The sequence below is a fragment of the Magallana gigas genome, chromosome 6 (assembly GCF_963853765.1).
Source record: "Magallana gigas chromosome 6, xbMagGiga1.1, whole genome shotgun sequence".
Lineage (NCBI taxonomy): Eukaryota > Metazoa > Mollusca > Bivalvia > Ostreida > Ostreidae > Magallana > Magallana gigas.
This window is the reverse complement of record NC_088858.1, coordinates 53,425,453-53,444,022: the sequence shown is the minus strand read 5'-3', so window position 1 is coordinate 53,444,022 and position 18,570 is coordinate 53,425,453. Positions and strand designations below refer to the sequence as shown.

At 36.1% G+C, this 18,570-nt stretch overlaps 1 protein-coding gene across 3 annotated transcripts; it reads right to left on the bottom strand.

The window, feature by feature from the left end:
* Positions 1-2,981: 2,981 nt before the first annotated feature.
* LOC105335503 (OTU domain-containing protein 7B) lies at positions 2,982-18,419 on the bottom strand. 3 transcript variants are annotated; one of them, XM_011439400.4, is made up of 12 exons: positions 18,096-18,419; positions 12,597-12,729; positions 11,043-11,198; positions 10,621-10,725; positions 9,561-10,247; positions 9,110-9,334; positions 8,569-8,667; positions 7,998-8,125; positions 6,097-6,236; positions 5,593-5,738; positions 5,262-5,387; positions 2,982-5,025 (listed from the first exon to the last, which is right to left on the bottom strand). In XM_011439400.4, the coding sequence occupies exons 2-12, from the start codon at positions 12,673-12,675 to the stop codon at positions 3,656-3,658; spliced, it is 3,261 nt and encodes a 1,086-aa protein (XP_011437702.3). In that variant the 5' UTR covers positions 12,676-12,729; positions 18,096-18,419; the 3' UTR covers positions 2,982-3,655. The 3 variants fall into 3 exon arrangements, with proteins under 3 accessions (XP_011437702.3, XP_011437705.3, XP_011437703.3); XM_011439403.4 differs by having other exon boundaries at positions 10,621-10,722; XM_011439401.4 differs by having other exon boundaries at positions 18,256-18,418.
* Between the last annotated feature and the right edge of the window lie 151 nt (positions 18,420-18,570).

Below are 18,570 nucleotides of genomic sequence, written 5' to 3'. Positions count from 1 at the left end.
AAATTTCAACAACCACTGCGGGTTTTTCTCTGATTTTGAGCTCAAAAAGCTGCTGTGTAGCTTGAATATAACAAAATACATCCAAGTACTGTCTACCGTGATCATAGTATGACATGTTATAGTCCAGTTTACTTTTTACGATTACTTCCGGTTTTGACTTAAATCAGTTACGTATTTAGTTATGCATAGGCCTTATAAAAAAGTAAGTAAAAGCTTAAAACATCTTGATTTTAATCTGTAACACCAAAGAAAACAATACACAGCCAGTGGTGTCACTAAACATGTGCACAGGTAAAGCACCCAAGCCACGTGCAGTGAGTCGTGACTAATTCTGTCTGGCCAACACAGTCGGTAAAAATCAAAGTGAGTTTGGAACACTGAGTGTTTATACAAGCTACCGATAAAAGTGAAGCTCGAAGAAAAAGTGTAAAAGCATTTCACAAGAGAAGTTTATAGTACCGGTACTATGAATTACAGGGATGCTATAGACATTACAACAGAGATAATTTTTAAAGATACTGGAGAAATACATGTTGTTTTGTAAATTAAAAATCTATTCTATATATAAGGCAAAAAAATTTTTTTAATGAATATTATTTATTGTTATACTTTCATGTTAAATACTGAAATCTGATTGGTTAAGACGCAGTTAATAATATTTACTATTACCCTCAGCGTTAGCAACGCACTTGGCAACGGGTAACATTAAAAAATATTACATGCGCGAAAATTATGCGCGTACGGTTCGCTGTAGAATTCACGTTATTCCTATATAAAAGCAGTAAAATTTTCTTAAAAATTTTAAAAAAGACATTCAGTATAACAAAATAAATAGTGCCTGTTTGGGAGGATAACAGTTGAAATTGACACCCCTCGAAAACCATTGTCAACCTCCGCTTCGCGTCGGTTGACAATGGTTTTCTCGGGGTGTCAATTTCAACTGTTACCCTCCCAAACAGGCACTATTTATATATTGGTATTTTCTTAACTGGGTTTCATTGCAAATTCAAAATACGCAAAATAAATTTTCTGTGTTTACCCTAGATGTCAGCATGCAGTGATGGTTCAATACTGAACAATAAGAAGACTTAATCAATAATAATTAATATAAAAAGTGGCACTGCACTATTGACTTCTTGTGTTGTACCTTGCAAACAAAATAATAGTTTTCTGAACATGTACAGCAACACAAGTTGTAATTGCACACTGGAAGTCATAGAAATAATAAAATTTAAAATGATTGCAAATGCATTAATAACAATGGTAAAATAAGGTATTTAACAGTATTTTTAATATATATATTTGCATTTCACGTGAAAAAACGTCGTTTACGCAAAATCTCCCCCTTAGCCAAGTTGGTAAGGGGGAGATTCTCCCACATAGCAGCTTTGAAAGGTTAACAGGTATGCATAGGTCAACTCTGATACAAACTGTTAAAATGCTAGAAGAATAGAAGTTAACATGTATTTTCAAAAACACAAAAATACAGACACAAAAAAAATTATTAAAAAGTTATGTTACGTCATCTTTATAGTCCCCTTAGAATTGTATAAATATGCATGTTTGTGTAAAGGAATAGTTCTATTAATTTACCAATGTCTGTGTGGAAGGTACCGATTTATTTATACCTTTACATAGAGTATATTTACAGTTTATTATAACACATTTTCTTTGGAATAAATTTGAGAAACACATCACAATACATTAATTTTTCCCCTCAATTCTATTAGAAAGGGGAGTAACTCTCACTGAGATTTATGACCATGTACTAAAGCAACATGCTCACATTTATCAATTTAAGGGACTGTAATGGTACAATTTTACTCAATTACTTATATAACTACCGATACATGAGTGAAATTTTATACTGAGGTATATAATTTATCTCTCTAAGAAATTCAGCTTTCCCATTGTCTAATAAGTGTAGAGACTAGTTTGTCATTTTCTATGGAATGCAAAAGATGCAGGAATATCAAAGAAAATAAATTAAATATATAATGAAAAATTTTGGTTTCAAAATATAGATATAAATATGAAAGCTTAATAACAGAATTAAAACATTAAAATGCAACATAATATATAAAACAAGTGCATTTACAGATACAAGAAAATCATAAACATCTGGCCAAACTGTGTAAAGCTTTACAATTAAAGAAAGCATCTGAAATATGAAATACTTTACAAGAGACTAGCTTCCTTTCATATTACAATCTACATTGCACATACCTATACTTGACAATGTGTTTATATCATCGGAATAATACAATTTCACCACAGATTTAAGCTATTAAAACCGTAAGAAAATGTTTGTTTCTATAGAACAATATTGCAGCTACGTAATTAAATAAAGTTAACTAGAGACATGGTTTAGCAAAAAACTATAAAAGCCTTACTTGTCTCAAATCTTTGTTTGCTTTCAAAGTAAGAACAGACACCAAGTTGTTAAATTCCACAAGGCCAATCCAAACTATACCAGAAATCGACACACTGTCAGATATATACCACACATAACAGGTAGTTGAATACATAGAAAAAACCCTAAAAAGCTACTGTTATCAGGTTTATCTCATTGGTTTACTAAATAAATTGACTAGGTATTACCCTTATATAATATGTGAACATGTATAAGTAAAAAAAATATCTACCCCATTAAATACACTTGCAAGTATTTCTATTATCCCTCTAACACCAGTCTTACCCTAAATCAACAAACACAATAAAGAATTACTTCACTTTTCATCAAAAGAAATGATCAATTTTCGTTGTTAAAGGTTCAAAAAGCAGAAATCTATTTAAAAACAAATTTCTGCAATGGAATGTATATACCGTATTTAAAAAACACTTAGTCTTTTACCTGGGCACTAGAAAATTGTAAACTTTATTTGGTTAGTAATTTTGGTGGGCATTTAGTATCTTTGAAAAATGTAAATGCTTTCTGACAATTATTTGGAAATTCAGTTTTAATAACAATATACAATAAATAGCAAATGCTTACTTTCATTTTAATACACATATATACAAAACACAACCGATGATATCAATCCTGTAAAAACAAAGCTGTGACACAAATAGAAAGTTATAAAACATGGGATATATACAGGTAGATACAGATATATCTGTATCTACTTGTATTTTGTTACACTTAAACCATACCATTAAAAAACAATATGGGAAAACTAAATTTCAAACCAATACTAATTCCTCTGTCAATAGCTGATATCATACGGCGAACAACTGACAAAAGTTGCTGTTCTTCATTTACCATCATCTACATAATGCTACATGTAAATATCACAAAATAAATAAATCACTAAGTAAAAGAGTGTAAGCACTTCATAAAGGAACACAGTCTAGAATATCAGGTTACAGGACTGACAAACAGCTAGGGCTGACCAAGTGAGATTGGTAACCACACTCGAGTATTAAACTACTCACAAACAATGGAGAAGGCTCGAGCACAGACTTGAGTACCTGACCAAAAGTTAACACCATTTACAAACAGCTAAGGCTAACTAAGTGAGATTGGTAGCCATACTTGAGTATTAAACTACCCAAAAATAATGGAGAAGGCTAGGGCTAGGGCACACACTTGAGTACCTGACCATAAGATATCAGAATTCACAAACAGCTGAGGCTGGCTGAGTGAGATTGGCAGTCACACGCGAGTTAGCTGCTGTTGGTCCTGTCTTTGTTTTATTTTCTTGAAACAAGCAGAACAGTAATCATTTTGCTCCGGACTTCCGAAGAAATCACAGCCAGCAGTTTTACATGCTTTAGCTACTTTAGGCTTATCCAACTGTCTGACAAGCTCTGACATAGGGCGTCTGTTTGTCTGGGGGGAAGTGGTAGGGGGCACAAAATCAGACACAGGGCGCCCCGTCTGCTGGGGAGGGCCAATGCTGGGTTTCCCCACAGAAACTGGAATTTCCTTCAAACGAAAGGAATAGTCCACATTGTCATAATCTGGAGAAGGCGTCCGGGCCCTGACTGGGTTTGAGAGAGCGTGAGTTTCCCTGGTCTGGGCTGCAGTGCCTGGTTTGGTAGCCACACTATGAGAAAAAGACTGGGGCCGCATCTGAACCTCAGGCTGGGGTCTCTCGGGCGGTAGATTGACCTTCTGAGGAGCAACATGGACGGGTTTGGTGTTTGAGGTAACTGTTTTATTGTTGTGCGCTGTAATTTCCTCCTCGTCTGTCGGTATATAGAACTTTGATTTCCCATAACTCTCTACAGTGTCTTTAGATGACTGTTTCCCAGTCTTGTATTTTTCCTGTAACACAGCCTCTTGTTTGTGATCATTAAAGCACTTAGAACACATATAGTGGGTCTCTGGATGACCAAACATCTTACAGCCTGGATTGATACATTCGTTGTTTCTATCCATCTCCATGGACCGGCGCCGTATCTCCTCCCCCCGTGCCTGTCTCTTTTGTCGGTCCTGCTGGAACCGATGACGGGCGTCCAACATGTAGTTCTTTATCATCTCTTTATGCACCTCCGTTTGCTTGGTTGACACTTTGGCACAGATAACCAGAGACTGCTCTTGCTCTGCGAAGGCTGCTATGGTCATGGGTACTCGTGTACTCTGAGTCAGGCCACTGCCCACCGACCCTTTCTTGCTCAATTTGCTCTCTGGTCCCATGTTCTTCAAGGCCTTGCCCACACTGCCAAAGTTCTTCTTGAGTTTCTTGTTGATGCTCTTTCCGAGACTCCCGAACTGCTTGGTGACATTGCCGCCCTGCTGCTGTGTGCCCTGCTTGTCTCTCTTCTTGGTGTTGTCGTCCGACTCTGTGGACCCCCCACTTCTCCTATCACAGTCACTGTCGTAGTCCAGGTGAGTGGCAGGGAGGCGCTCGGTCTGTAGGTATGAGTTCAGCAGGTTGATTTTGTCCTCCTCACTGTACACAGTCTTTGCTTGTGGACCAGAGGTATTGGTGTTTGTGTCCCAGTTGAAGGTCGGTCCCGGGTCAACGAGGAAATGCACAGGAAGTAATTTGAGAGCAGGATCCACCAATGGGATGGCAGCTGAAACAGAGTAAGAAATTAGATTGGAGAGGCCACTGACCAGTAAGAAACCCAATAAACATAGAATCTGATGTTTGAATTCTCATCATGTCAGAGTTATCACACATTATGACATTTTGTAATTTTTGTTCCTGATGAGGCCTCAATAGAAACCTTAAACTGCTATATCAGGTTAGCTCGTGGGAACATTTACAAGCTAGATGTCATCTATCATATGTCTTTACGATATTACTTACTTGGAAGACAATCTTTTTCATCTGTTTCCATGGGAACTAATGCTGAGAAATGAGCTGCATCGTAGGTTAGAAGAAGTGGCGACTGGTAGCAAGACTTGGGATCACATTCCAGGGGCAGATAAATCCCTGTAGAAACAGGACATGTGACACAAATATAGAAGCAGTAAGTAATCAAGAGAAGCATGGTGTTTCATAGAGTTATAGTTAAATATTTGAACAAAAAAACCAACATTTTTTGGAGTTACAGAATTTCTAAAATTTACACAAAAATCTTTTTTATCCCTGTCATGCTTTTACCGGTAATTTGAAGGGAAACAACTGCAAGATTTACCTCCGAATGGGATGGGGGCCAGTGCCTCACCCATGGAGTCCTTTAGCACGGTGTCTGCGACAACGATAATGACCCGCTGAAGGATGTGGGACAGAACGAAGACATGGAACTCCTCCAAGCTCTCGTAGATCACAGGGCCATTCTCACTGAGAAACAGGAAATATCACTTCTTATTAATGCAGTGAAGGTGGTGAAATGTCATAGCTTATAACTATATATATATGAACATTGAATATGTAATAATGAGATTTTTATTAACCCTAGTTAATACTACACTCTTGCTAAACAACTTTACCATCATTTTTAATGTTTGTAACATTTTTCAAATAATGTCAAATCAAAACACATAGTTTTATAAGTTTACATTTTTGCAAACATACATGTACAGTACTTGCATAACAAAATGTATACCAAATTCAGTCAAAACTGTGTCTTACACAGCACAAACATCATACAAAAAAATTAAAATGTGAAAATTAAGGAAACGTAGATAAATGGACTAACTCGCTAGAATTTGTGATGAGGCTGTCACAACAGCTGCTGTTGCGGCGGATTCCCGGCATTATCCGAGGTTCCGTCGACGCCAGCTTCAGTACACTGTTCCACTCCGTCTGCCACTCATCCTCCGAGAAAATCAGATCTGCCTACAACCCAGACAACAGACATCAGCAGGTGCTCGTACAGATTTGTAAATTGTCAATATTAATCTACTGGTAAGTTATCTAATCTAACAGAGAGGACAGTGCCAGTTATTGACTAATCACCCTCCATCAAAACCATCTACAACTGAACAATTCATTATTATTTCTAAGGCAGTATGTGCAGTGCTGAGCTGATATCTAAAGGACACTTAAGTGTCACTGATCTGAAGAACTAAATCTATACCAGTATATTAATTTCTAATTTCTTGGTCCAGAGGTAGGAAGAGATGTCAACTTTATCTTGGACCCTGTTAGCTTCTGAATTCCCCGACACAATGCATGACGTTAGAGATACATACTACTGTATCATACTTTTGATCCAAGTCTTACACAAGTATATCTCTTTGCATGTAATGATATCAAGTGAAAGTTCAAGAAAAAATTCAAATATTAATTTAATAATGTTAGAAGAATAATTTAACAATTTTCATTTCAACCCTTTCCTATCCTGTGATATCATCTGGTTTGATTGCATTTATCTTAGTCATATTCAGCTTGGCTGAAACTGAATTTGCAATAGCAATGTACAGGTATATGTATATGCAGGGTTACAGATAACCAAGTACAATGTATGATGTGTATATATAATATTTGTTGATATCAAAATGCACAAAGAGCAAGAATTAGATGTATTTCAGCTGATTACATTATTGTTATTCAGAAAAGTAGAATTTCCGATAGATGTTGATATGACAATATTATGAGATGGTAAGACAATATTATGAGATGGTAAGAGACCTGTTAGAGTTACCTCCCTCTAGTTTCAATGTCTTACCTGAATCTTGGCAGATTCCTTTACTGGTTAATTAGACATAGACACAATATATTGGGTAGAGTATACATGTATATATGCAGTGGTCAACAACAGAGTATATTTACATCTACCAAGTATGATTCCCTCTATTTCTTATGGAAACTTATAGTTAATTCATAGCTCTATAGAAACAGCCAGACTGAAATCTACACGCCCCATTTATCGATTGGTCGAAATCTATAGAGGCTGAAACTGACAAGAAAATGACAGGACAGATATCGACACGCCCTGTTTATCGATTGGTCCAAACCTATAGCGACCTAGGAAAAATCACGGACTGCATGAAATAACCATGACAATGTCAGACTCAGTCTCACAGGAGACGATTTGGCTGTTTCTTTTAGCTAACTTACTTACGTACATTAACAGTAATTTAGTGAATTTTACTTACTTTTCCTAATCAATTTATCAATTAGCTTAAAGAAAGATGTTAATATAAACAATAAAATGTGTTCTTTAATGATTCATTTGGGTTATGAACTCAAGGTAGTGATCATTGCAGAAAAAATTTACATAGCGGGTTATGTATTTTTTCTGCAATGTCACTACCTTCATATTCCGAATGAATCACCAAAGAAAGCATTTTATTGTTTAAATAAGACAAAGAAAGATACATGTTTCCAAAATAGATAATAATATACAATGAAAGTGTTGGATTTCACACATTACAGTATTGGACAATCGGAGACAGATTGAAATTTACTACTCTATTCCCAAAATGCAACCTTATAGAAGTTCTCAGGGTTTTGGCAATGAACTGACTTCCTGTGGCTGTACACCAGGGAAGTCTGGCTGTTTACTACAGTGGCTTGTTTTCGAGGCTATTTTTTACTTGGTTTATACTGATCTGCTATTTATGTGTGGCGAGTTTTTAGGTGATTTGTACCAACCTGTTTGTTTTGTGCAGCTTGCTGCCAGCGCCACCTTCTGTACAGAGCCTGCCGGTACGACTTCTTGGTTAGAGTCTCGTAGAGCTCTCGCCGCAACATCAGCTGGCGGTCATGGATCCCCCACATAGCTGCCGAACAAAGATTGATTAAATATTTAATACAAAATCAAAAGGTTTGGTACAGTGATATAACAGTACGTATATGATTTGCAATGTTGTTATCGGATCTTGACACAACTTCTAAATACTAGTAAACACATCTCAAATTTTTTGAAATAAATACCTACGGAATCAATGAATCTTACAAAATTTCTGCAAAACTGACAAAGTAACACAACAATATTATTGAACTTATGCTTGAGATAGTTTTATATGCAATTAGTAAAATAGCAATAAAACTGTGTCTCAATTCCCTGATACTCAGTAATACATGTTACATACTGTTAGTTTATACTTCTTCATATGTAAAAACATATATCACAGAAAAGTGCCCGTGAATGAAATCTAACTATAGAATAAACTTAATTTTGTAAGTTTAGAGCATATATCTTCAACATCAGAGTATTACTTACCAAGAGAGGCCGCATGCAGCAGACAGTTTCCATCCCCAGTGGTTGCCATGGGAAGCAGTCTCTGGCAAATTCCCATCTCTGCCCACCAATTAAGACGCCCTATGTAATATTAGATTTGTGACACTTGTGAGACACAGAACAGATATAATGACAACATTGTCTCTAAAATTCATACACAAAATTTTAAAATATTTATGTACACATGAAAAAGAGTTTTTACTTAATATGAAATTCCTTTTTAAAGACATACAAACTGACAATCAAAACAATGATCTGGATTGATTTTATGTACCAGGTCTATGTTTATTTGATTTACATTTGTAGTTTCCTTTATTACATGAGACAAATCAAAATCAGTTGGAAAATTTTAATATTGGTAATTCCTTTTTTTTATATCTTTAAAAAAGAATCATAACTAAGACTCCTGGATTCTCACCTGCACTCAAACAAGGACTCTTATCTGTAATTTTTACCTGGTCTCTCACCTAGATTCTTGCATAGATTTTCACCTGGACTTTTACCTGTACTTCCAAACTCTTACCTGCCTGTTCCAGTGACACCAGCGTGGACGTTTCTATCAGGTCCTTCTCCAGGAAGGCCCGGTAATCGGATGAGAATACGGTTAGGTCCGGGAGGATGAAGGTCTGGACAAACATGTGGTCGTGGCTGGACTCTGTGATGTCCTCTAGCAGACCCTTCCTGGCCATGTCCACCAACGACTCGTTCTCCATGATCTTAGAGAAGCCACGCTTCAGAACGTGGGGGGCTGAAACAGAAAGGTTTGGTCAGCTACACAATGGTTGACAAGTAGGAGTTAAAGATCTTTTCAACATTTGGAAACAAGGCAAAGGTTATTTCAAAACCTGAGAGCATATACATGTACATGTTATATCATTATGTTTTTCAAAATATAGATGTAACATATCTATTGATGTCTTTTTAAAATTATAAATTCTAAGAGAATGTTCTGTGATTAGGTACATATAACTTACAAGCTGCCGGGGATGGGGTTACGGCCTTACTCTCCTCTGATGAGGACTTCTTGATAGGTTCATTAACAGCAGGAGAACTTTGACTAATAGTGGGAGTGGATCTAGTTCCCTGTGAGGTGTGCGGCAGTGCAGTCGGACCTGATGATATGTTTGTAGAAGTGACTGGCTTGGTTGTACTGGTAGCTTTGGCTGGTTCCCTGGCACTTCCAGAAATTACACTGGGCTTCGTATCTACAGGAGCATAGGACTTTGTGCCAGCTTGAGGCTGAGAGCTGGTTGACTTACTGCCAACAGTCTGCTGAGTGACCGACTTTGAGTTGACTTGAGGTTGAGTGACTGACTTGGATCCAGCTTGAGTCTGGGTGACTGACTTAGAATTGACTTGCGGTTGAGTGACTGACTTAGATCCAACTTGTGTCTGGGTGGTGGATTTGCTGGCAAGCTGCGGGTTGAAGGTCATTGTTGGCCCCATGTTCACTAGTTGCTTAGAACCTGAGAGATCGGGGTAAGGGCCTTGAAGATTGGGTCCCGGGGGCTTAGCACTGATTGGGGGAGGGCAAGAAGCATGTGTGTGGACCACTGGTTTAGGAGCCACCACAGGAGGGGTTGAGGAGAACCTGTGGGTGAGGCTTGAGTGATGGGGGGCAACAGGCTGACTTGAGTTGATAGGGGTCATCACACTGTGTCCTGAAATAATACAACAGGATTACTAAGAAGTTAGTGGTCATAAGGTTCAATAAGATTGGCAAAAATATATTGCTTCCTTTATATGTCAAACAAAATTTAAAGTAGTTTCAATAAAGTATGTTTAACAATGTAAGGCTAGGTAACAAATTCAATGATGTTAATACACATGCATAGTTTTATCAGAAACTCTTAAACTCTTTAAAAATTCAATCCCTATCAGAAAGTTACATATCCAGTACTAATATTGTTTGACCTAGTATAATATCAAATTCTTAACATAGGACATGGCAAGTGATTTAGTAGTGATTGCATCGTGTCAATGAAAACCATACACTTTTATACAGATCTGAGCTGAGGGGAGTTTAAGACATGCCTTTGTTGGGGACTCTCTCTATTGGGATGATCCGTTCCACTGGGGGATTCCTGACCTCACCATAGGGGTCAGACCACTGGGGGCACAGGGGGTTACCTGGCACTGCTAAACATCAAATCAATGCTGACATCAATCATAATCAGAGACATGTAGTAAACAAAAAGACATCAGTCAACATGTTATTAAATCAATAGAAGAGCTAAAAATATATCTAGAAATTGTTAAATCATATAATGCATAACGCCAAAGTAAAACTTAATTGCGATTATTATAAATATCTGTACATGAATGTACAATAGCTTCTGATTCAAGAATTTTGAAATTCCTAGACTTTATATATATATATATACCGGTATATATTTATCATATATATTAAGACTTCTTTCTCCTGAACTTGTCTCTTCAGTCTATTTTGGACTTACACCTAGAGTATCCCGGGGGTCCCTCTCCTGGAGGTCTGTGGGCGGGGCCAGCCCAGCCCGCTGACACCTGGGGTGGGGGGTAGACAGACTTGATTCTCCCCGTCCGAACATGATCCTGGAACCTCTGAATCCCCCTCCCCACATCCCAGTTCACTTCTGAAAAAATGTCAAACATAATGAGAACCTCCCACCACAGACGAAAGATGACTCAACTTTATAGAGAATACTTAATCAGGCGGTTACACAATAAATCTTGTTTATTTTAGTAAGAAAAAAATTAACCGTGGATGGAATTTCTTTAAAATGCTCTAATTCCAATTGAATGACGAGACACCAAATATTTCATTTTATGAATGGCACATGCAAAATCATGTTAGCTGTCTGACATCACAAAGATAAAGTTTAAAAAATTCATTTCAGTGTTCTTGATGAAACAAATTCAGATGAGCTTTAATCTCAAGGCAAGAGCATTATATACGGTAATTGTTTCTATTCGACAAATTACATAACACAGAGTAGATAAAAGCATTTAGGAGAGTAGAGAAGAAAGCACCTCACAACAGCCAAAACTTGAGTAAGAGACACAGCCAACAATTCAATTTCTGGAGCTGTAATGTAAGTCATCACTGTACCAACGCAGCCACTATTGAGATATGTGAGTCGTCTATTCTCTTTTGAGAAGTGGACAGGCATAGCCTACATCCATGGATGTAGGCTATGCCTGTCCACTTCTCAAAAGAGAATAGTGAGTCGTCATGCAAAGATAACTCACTGATTGGAATCCCTCACACATAGCTCCATATTATAATATGTGAATTAAATGTAATACATGATACATGGTGTACTTCTAGGTCAAGTAAGTGACTGACCAACTCTCAACCCCCCCCAAAAAAACGATCCTTCCACATCACTGTATTTTCACATGCCAAGGGTTTTTTTCCTTGATCCTGGTGACTCCAGTGTTGATAAGTAAGACAAAAGGAATGGAATAAAAACCATGTTGGCTAGCATTTAGCAACGATGTACACACTGGAGAAATACTACTACAATATCATACAGATACATGGGTTTTCTTTGAGAATCTTAGTAAACATTCACTACACACTATCTAAGTAAACATTCACTACACACTATCTAAGTAAACATTCACTACACACTATCTTAGTAAACATTCACTACACACTATCTAAGTAAACATTCACTACACACTATCTTAGTAAACATTCACTACACACTATCTAAGGTACAACCAGTGGCAAAAACAGGATTCCTAGAGGACAGCTCTCAGTTTCTGCCACATCTTCAGGCATGCTAGTTTTGATATTGGTCAAGATTTAATGTTGATGTCAGACACTTTCTGAGAGTTGAAATATAATAGAGGGATCACATTTATACAGTGTAAGTGTTGTACAGTGAAATTTTCACATCACAGTTGTAGAGCTGGACCTACCTTGGTATGATGGCATTATATATATATATATATACACCCATAGAACTGGGACTATTTGGTTTCATGTATTACACCTGTAAAAGCTGCTCTGTCAGAGGACCTACCTGAGAGAATTTGGGCAGCGAGATCTGGCTCCAAACCAGTGTTGTCAATGAAGCTTCGGAGTGCGTTCTGCTTCTCCATCTCACTACCATCTCACAGTCATCTCAGTGACAGCAAGTACATCTCAGTGAACACCTAGAGCAAAACACAGCCAGAAACATTAATTTATCTAAAAACACACCTTATGACCTAATTATAAGACAATCTACGACATTACAACTTAATAAGCATGACAATTGTTGACATATCCATCTCACTAATTCCTAATCTTAATGAGATGAAGGACATCAGACAGCCTAAAAAATAAATGTCTAAATATGCTTAACCCTCTTGGTAACAAACTTTGATGGAGTAGATACATACATACATACATACATACATACATACATACATACATACTGATCACCTAATGCACATGGAGAGGTCCTATTGATTCACAATTATTCACCACACTGTCAGCATGTGGAAACTGTATAAGGAAATGAACCTCCTTTCTGTTATCAGATCATCAAATCAAAGCTACTCAACATGGAGTGCTATAAAATTTCCGTTTCTGGGAGCATATTTAAAATTTGTCTAATCAGTAATGATAGAACATGTAATCTTCAACACATAAATCAATTTGCAAAGATGACATTTTCAGAGAAATATTTCCTCTCTGTTTTATTTGAATGGTAGTACATTTCCTTATATGAATGTAAAATATTTGAAGATTAAGCTCATTCAAAACAATGAAGTTGGTTGCAGCACTGCATCTTAATAGAAGATCTTAATAATTCAAAATCTAAGTGAAACCAGTTAGATGTCTTGTTTTGTTTCTGTGTATGAGTAAACACCACTTTATGCTGGTTTCGAAGAGAAGCTAGAGGACATTTACACTAACATGTCTGCTACTGTACACCATCCCCTGACAGTCTGAGTCAGAGAGAGAAGCTGTGTGTAGTCCTTGGAGACCAGTTCTGAGAAAACACCCCCCCCCCTCCCTTTAAACAAAAATTTTCAACATACATCCTAGTATTGTACCACATAAAGCACTGTAACAGCAGGATTGTTCATTTGCGGGTCTCTTTTTAAGATATACCTTGTTTATATATACTATAAGAACATGTACTTCATCCTCCTCTATATCTACCAACAACCTGGTTATTATCTTAAGCCACATAATGGTTACTGTACCAGGCGTTGGTCCATGTATACCGACAATCAATACACAGTACTGGCAATAACTACAGAGGATACTGGATGGATTTATTGCTGTCAGGTTTACCAGATATTCTAATCATTGAAAGATGGCCAGAGTTAATTTTGTGCTTATTACTTAAAATGCTTGAAATTAGAACTGAAAGATACAGTGAAAGATCACAGAATTGATGCACAAAAACTGTCAGAATATCTGAATCAGCATTGCCAGAGAGAGGGGATGATCTTCAGAGGATACTCGTTACAGCGGTTTCAGAGAATACATCTGTACAATGTCACCCACTTTGTGTCTACTCCTGACTAAACAGGGAGGTGCTCCAGATTAGCAATAATTACCCCAATACATTCTGTGTGATTATAGTTAGAACTTTATACCCAATACAGGATAAAGTATAAGCACGAGTGTTGCCTTTTATAGACTTTATCCCCTGAGAGCAAGATTAATTGTACAGTGTACCCAGTGCACGGAGACACACCAGTATGAAAAAAGCTTGCGCTGTTACATATGTATAATTAAAGTAAAAAAGAAACCGTCTCAAAAATTTAAGCACATAGATAAATTGTTAGAAATCTGAATTAATCCTAGTATGTGAAGACGGAAAATGTACATTTAACTCATCAATGACCAAATTAACTTTTTCCTATACATCATTACCTCAGAAATTATGATGTATGTCACATATTTCTCCATATTAAATTTTCAAAAACCTTTTCCATGATTTTCCTTTTATTACTGAGACATTAAATAAAGAAAGGTTTCCAGCTAATACTTGACTGAGGCCATTCATTGCTTTTCAAAGATGTTTCATAGATAAATCATGTGCCCATTTATTTACCGAAATGTTACAGTATTTCCCATAAAAATCATTGAACCAATCACAAACTGATGATGAATTTAGTAGGACAAACATTAACAAAAAATCCTCATTTGTAGAACATAAAAACTTGATGCCATATCGTTTCCTAATTGGAAATTGTAATATGAGTGACTACATTTGCTAACCAGTGATCGGCAACACAGGCCACACCAACAAATCTGGACTTGTACATGTAGGTTTAATGGGATGCAGTATTAAGGGCAGACGCGGCCTATCTTTCATTTTTTTTCTTTTTTTTCCTATCTCCACAATGTGAAGATTTCAATTAAGTAACTTATATAATTTTATTTTCATGTTATATGATACATTGTACTTTTGTACATATAAAAAGACAAAGTGTTCGATTGAAAATAATTATATGATGACTTTATTTATATTAAGAATTCAAATGCATTATGCACGATATTTTAAAGAAAATTCTAATTATTCTAGCTTCAGAAAGAGCCTGGCAATGTTAACCCTGAATTAATTTTTGGGAATTAAGAGGTTAAATGTTAATAAATAAGGAATAATGTATCAAGGAAAATTATATAACATTGAGGAACGTCTTGTGTGTCCTTAAAAACCCCTAGCTATGCTGGTGACCATTTCCCGATGACAACAGCAGTGAGGCTATATTGATGAAACACTTCCAGCGCAAAGTTCGTCATTTAAGGATATATCGTATTCTTATAGAAAATATACCCTTTTCCGCCTTGTGTGATATAAACCAAAAATTTGCCTAGGGGTGTGATATAAACCCTAAGGGTGTGATATAAATCTTATATCACACCCCTCTCCGGCAGTCTTCGGATGTTATATCACACCCCTTTCCGTTAATCATCGGCAATTATGACATAGAGTTCGGTATGCGTCGTTCAACTCCAATCTCCGTGTATGACGTCAAAAAGTTACGTTGACGTCAACCTAGTATACAAACAGCTGGCGCAAAAATTTCATGGAAGTTTATCAAATATATAGACACGGAGCGATTTGTTAACAATAATCATTCATCAGATGTTTTTTACTGTCTCTTTAATATTTTCTTTAATTATATGATTTAAGAAATGAAGATAATAATTTTTCTATTGATCGACGTATCAAAGAAAAAATTGACCGGAAAACTTCATCAATGCGCGTAGCGCATTGATGAAAAAGTTTTCCGGTCAATTTTTTCTTTGATACGTCGATCAATAGAAAAATTATTATCTTCATTTCTTATCATTTAATAAAACATTTTCAAAAAAAAAATGTGAAGTGTCATTGATCAAAAATGTAGATAATGTAAATAAAGCGGCGCGTATGAATACAAAACAACAACAGCAGCAATATTCAAAGTGGATGCGCCTTCAGCTGATGCAGAGCTATTCAGCTGAATTTAATGGATTAAACACAAATAGTGAGTTAAAATCTGAACCGGCTGAATTGAAAACGAAAGGAAAATACATGCGATAGCTTGTGATATTATGCACTGTGCAGAAAAACTCGTATTAAATCTAGTTTTCATGTGAGATCGCTGGAATATGCAACTGGACATAACCATCCAAGGAAAGGCGAACGTGGACGAAAATAGAGGATATGTCGACAAAGAATAGTATGTATAAGCGGCTTTTGTAAACGTTGTGGTAACTAGATAGCCAGTGATGTACTTAAATGGTATATCTGCCGCTTGAAATGCGCCGAAGGATTTGATGCATTACTCATAGCTTGTCTTTACGACGCTATTTCTGATGACCGATCATGTACGGGTGTAAATTTAAAACTTATCGTTACCAAATTTGAACAGCAGTGTTACCGTGAAAGTTTATAGGCGTATATGTTCGTTATAATATTCCTGGAAAAAGAACAGCCATCCTCGCTGTAAATGTTAATTGATCTCAAGCAGACGAAATCGTGAGAGGACGCTTAATTTTCTATTTCGTGAATCAAATAATGTGTTTTGTTCATTTTTTGAAGGTTAAACTTTCAAGTTTTTATATTCACAAGGTTGCATTTTCTTCGCTGACAATAAAACAGAGACAACTTTACATTTTGTTGAGTGTTTATCTTGGAAATACCCGTTCTATAAATAGTGTTAGATCAGAACAGTTGAGAAAAGTAGATCCGGCAAAATTTTATTGATGCAGGTATCAAAGAAATTTTTCGACCAATCAGAAGCGCCGATATCTCATCAAACGAATAAATATTAAATGATATAAAAATCATAACATGGCAATTTTTATATCGCATTCTATATTAGCCCTCGGTCGCGATATATCAGCCCTCGAGCCTGACGGCTCTCGGGCTGATATACCGCGACCTTGGGCTAATATAGGATGCGATATAAAAATTGCCATGTAATAATCTATATGTATCAAACACTTTGATGACTTACTTTCTAAAAAAATGAAAATTTGACGACAAAGTACTATATCTGGTTTGAGCCTAAAATTGTCCCCTTAAATGAATATTGTTATTTTACTGTAATTCTTTGTTTTATTTGTACAAATATACAATTGAAGTTTTTTCATAATTTTCATTTTGATTTTAGTGCCCACAATTTAAAAACATGACATCATAAAGTTTACCTTTTCCCGCCATTTTCTCATTTTTAGCATAAAACGACTTGTTTTGAAGCAGTTTTTCTTTAAGGAAACATTGAGCGACTGCCTGAACAAACAAAATATTCTTACCAAAGATTTTTTTCTCCAGTACTTATAAGTGACAAAAAGTTTGTTCTTGTTCAAAGAGTCGCTCTATATTTCCCATTCGAAAAAAGATAAGAAAAATGTCAATTTTTGACTGATTTTGATTGAATTATAAAAATAGCATCACTTCTGACGTCATATACTGCCAAACCAGTGAGTGCATATAAATCAAATAAATAGGTAAAAAACATATTTTATGTCAATTCTTTCATAAAATAACACAAAAATCTAATGTATCTGAATCATTTCAAAAATAGTGAATTATGGGGGCCAAATTAGAATAATATCATGTATAGTTCTTTACAGATTTCTTCTTTCTATAAATGTCTTACAGTGTAGCGCTAAAAGTTGAAGCGTAACCTACTGATGAGCCAGTCATGAGTTTAAAACCTGCAGGAGCTCCTACTCCAACCATTTATCATCTTATAAATAAATTTCTATTTATTTTCATGATACATTTTTGGTCAAATATTTTACAATCTAATAATAATAAAACAGAGAATGTGATGATATTTGAGTATGTCATTTTTTTTTATCCACATTAATAACAGGAATCATACCTTAACCCACAGGCCTCTAAATTTCTATCAATAAGCCGTTAAATGTAGGGGAAGAGTGAGGAGTATTTATATAGAGATAGGGTATACATCTCACTCTTCCCCTACATTTAACGGCTTATTGATAGAAATTCAGAGGCCTGTGCTTAATATGTATATATATCAAGATGTTATCAATCAACGAAAAAAATATCGCTTACATTATTCGTGAAGGATTAGTGGGGAGTACTGAGATCTGAACCCAACATGGTGCTGTTTACTGTTTAGAGTCTGAGTCACGGTGATGGTGACGAACAGTCAACATCCATCATCCACCGAATCTTTTGATGTTTAAAATAAGTTGGATCTGCACAAACTTACCGCTAAAAAGGCAGCGGTTGAGTCGATAACGAAGCCTTGGTGACCACAGAAGGATTTTACGTCTTAATTTCCATTGCTTACTCGTAAAAACTGGAGTTATGCACTCATTAAATTCGTAGATGGTAAATGACACTTCAGTAGAAAAAAAAACAAATTACCGGAAGTGGAGGTGTGTGTAAATTACATTAGACCGTACGTATATTATTCGTTTCCGCGTATACATTTCGCTTCCTGTCAATGAAAAAAAATATTGTGTTCCATGGTTCTTACAACAAAGATTGTTTCCACGAGGGAAAAAAAATGAAAATTGCAGGT

Bases quoted from the DNA above. Each gene is read 5' to 3' on its own strand.
- LOC105335503 (XM_011439400.4), bottom strand. From the start codon at position 12,675: ATGGAGAAGCAGAACGCACTCCGAAGCTTCATTGACAACACTGGTTTG. The intron at 11,199-12,596 runs GTAGGTCCTCTG...ACATTTTTTCAG, and splicing joins CGCTGCCCAAATTCTCTCAG to AAGTGAACTGGGATGTGGGG. The intron at 5,388-5,592 runs GTAAATCTTGCA...CTGTTTCTACAG, and splicing joins GGCCCCCATCCCATTCGGAG to GGATTTATCTGCCCCTGGAA.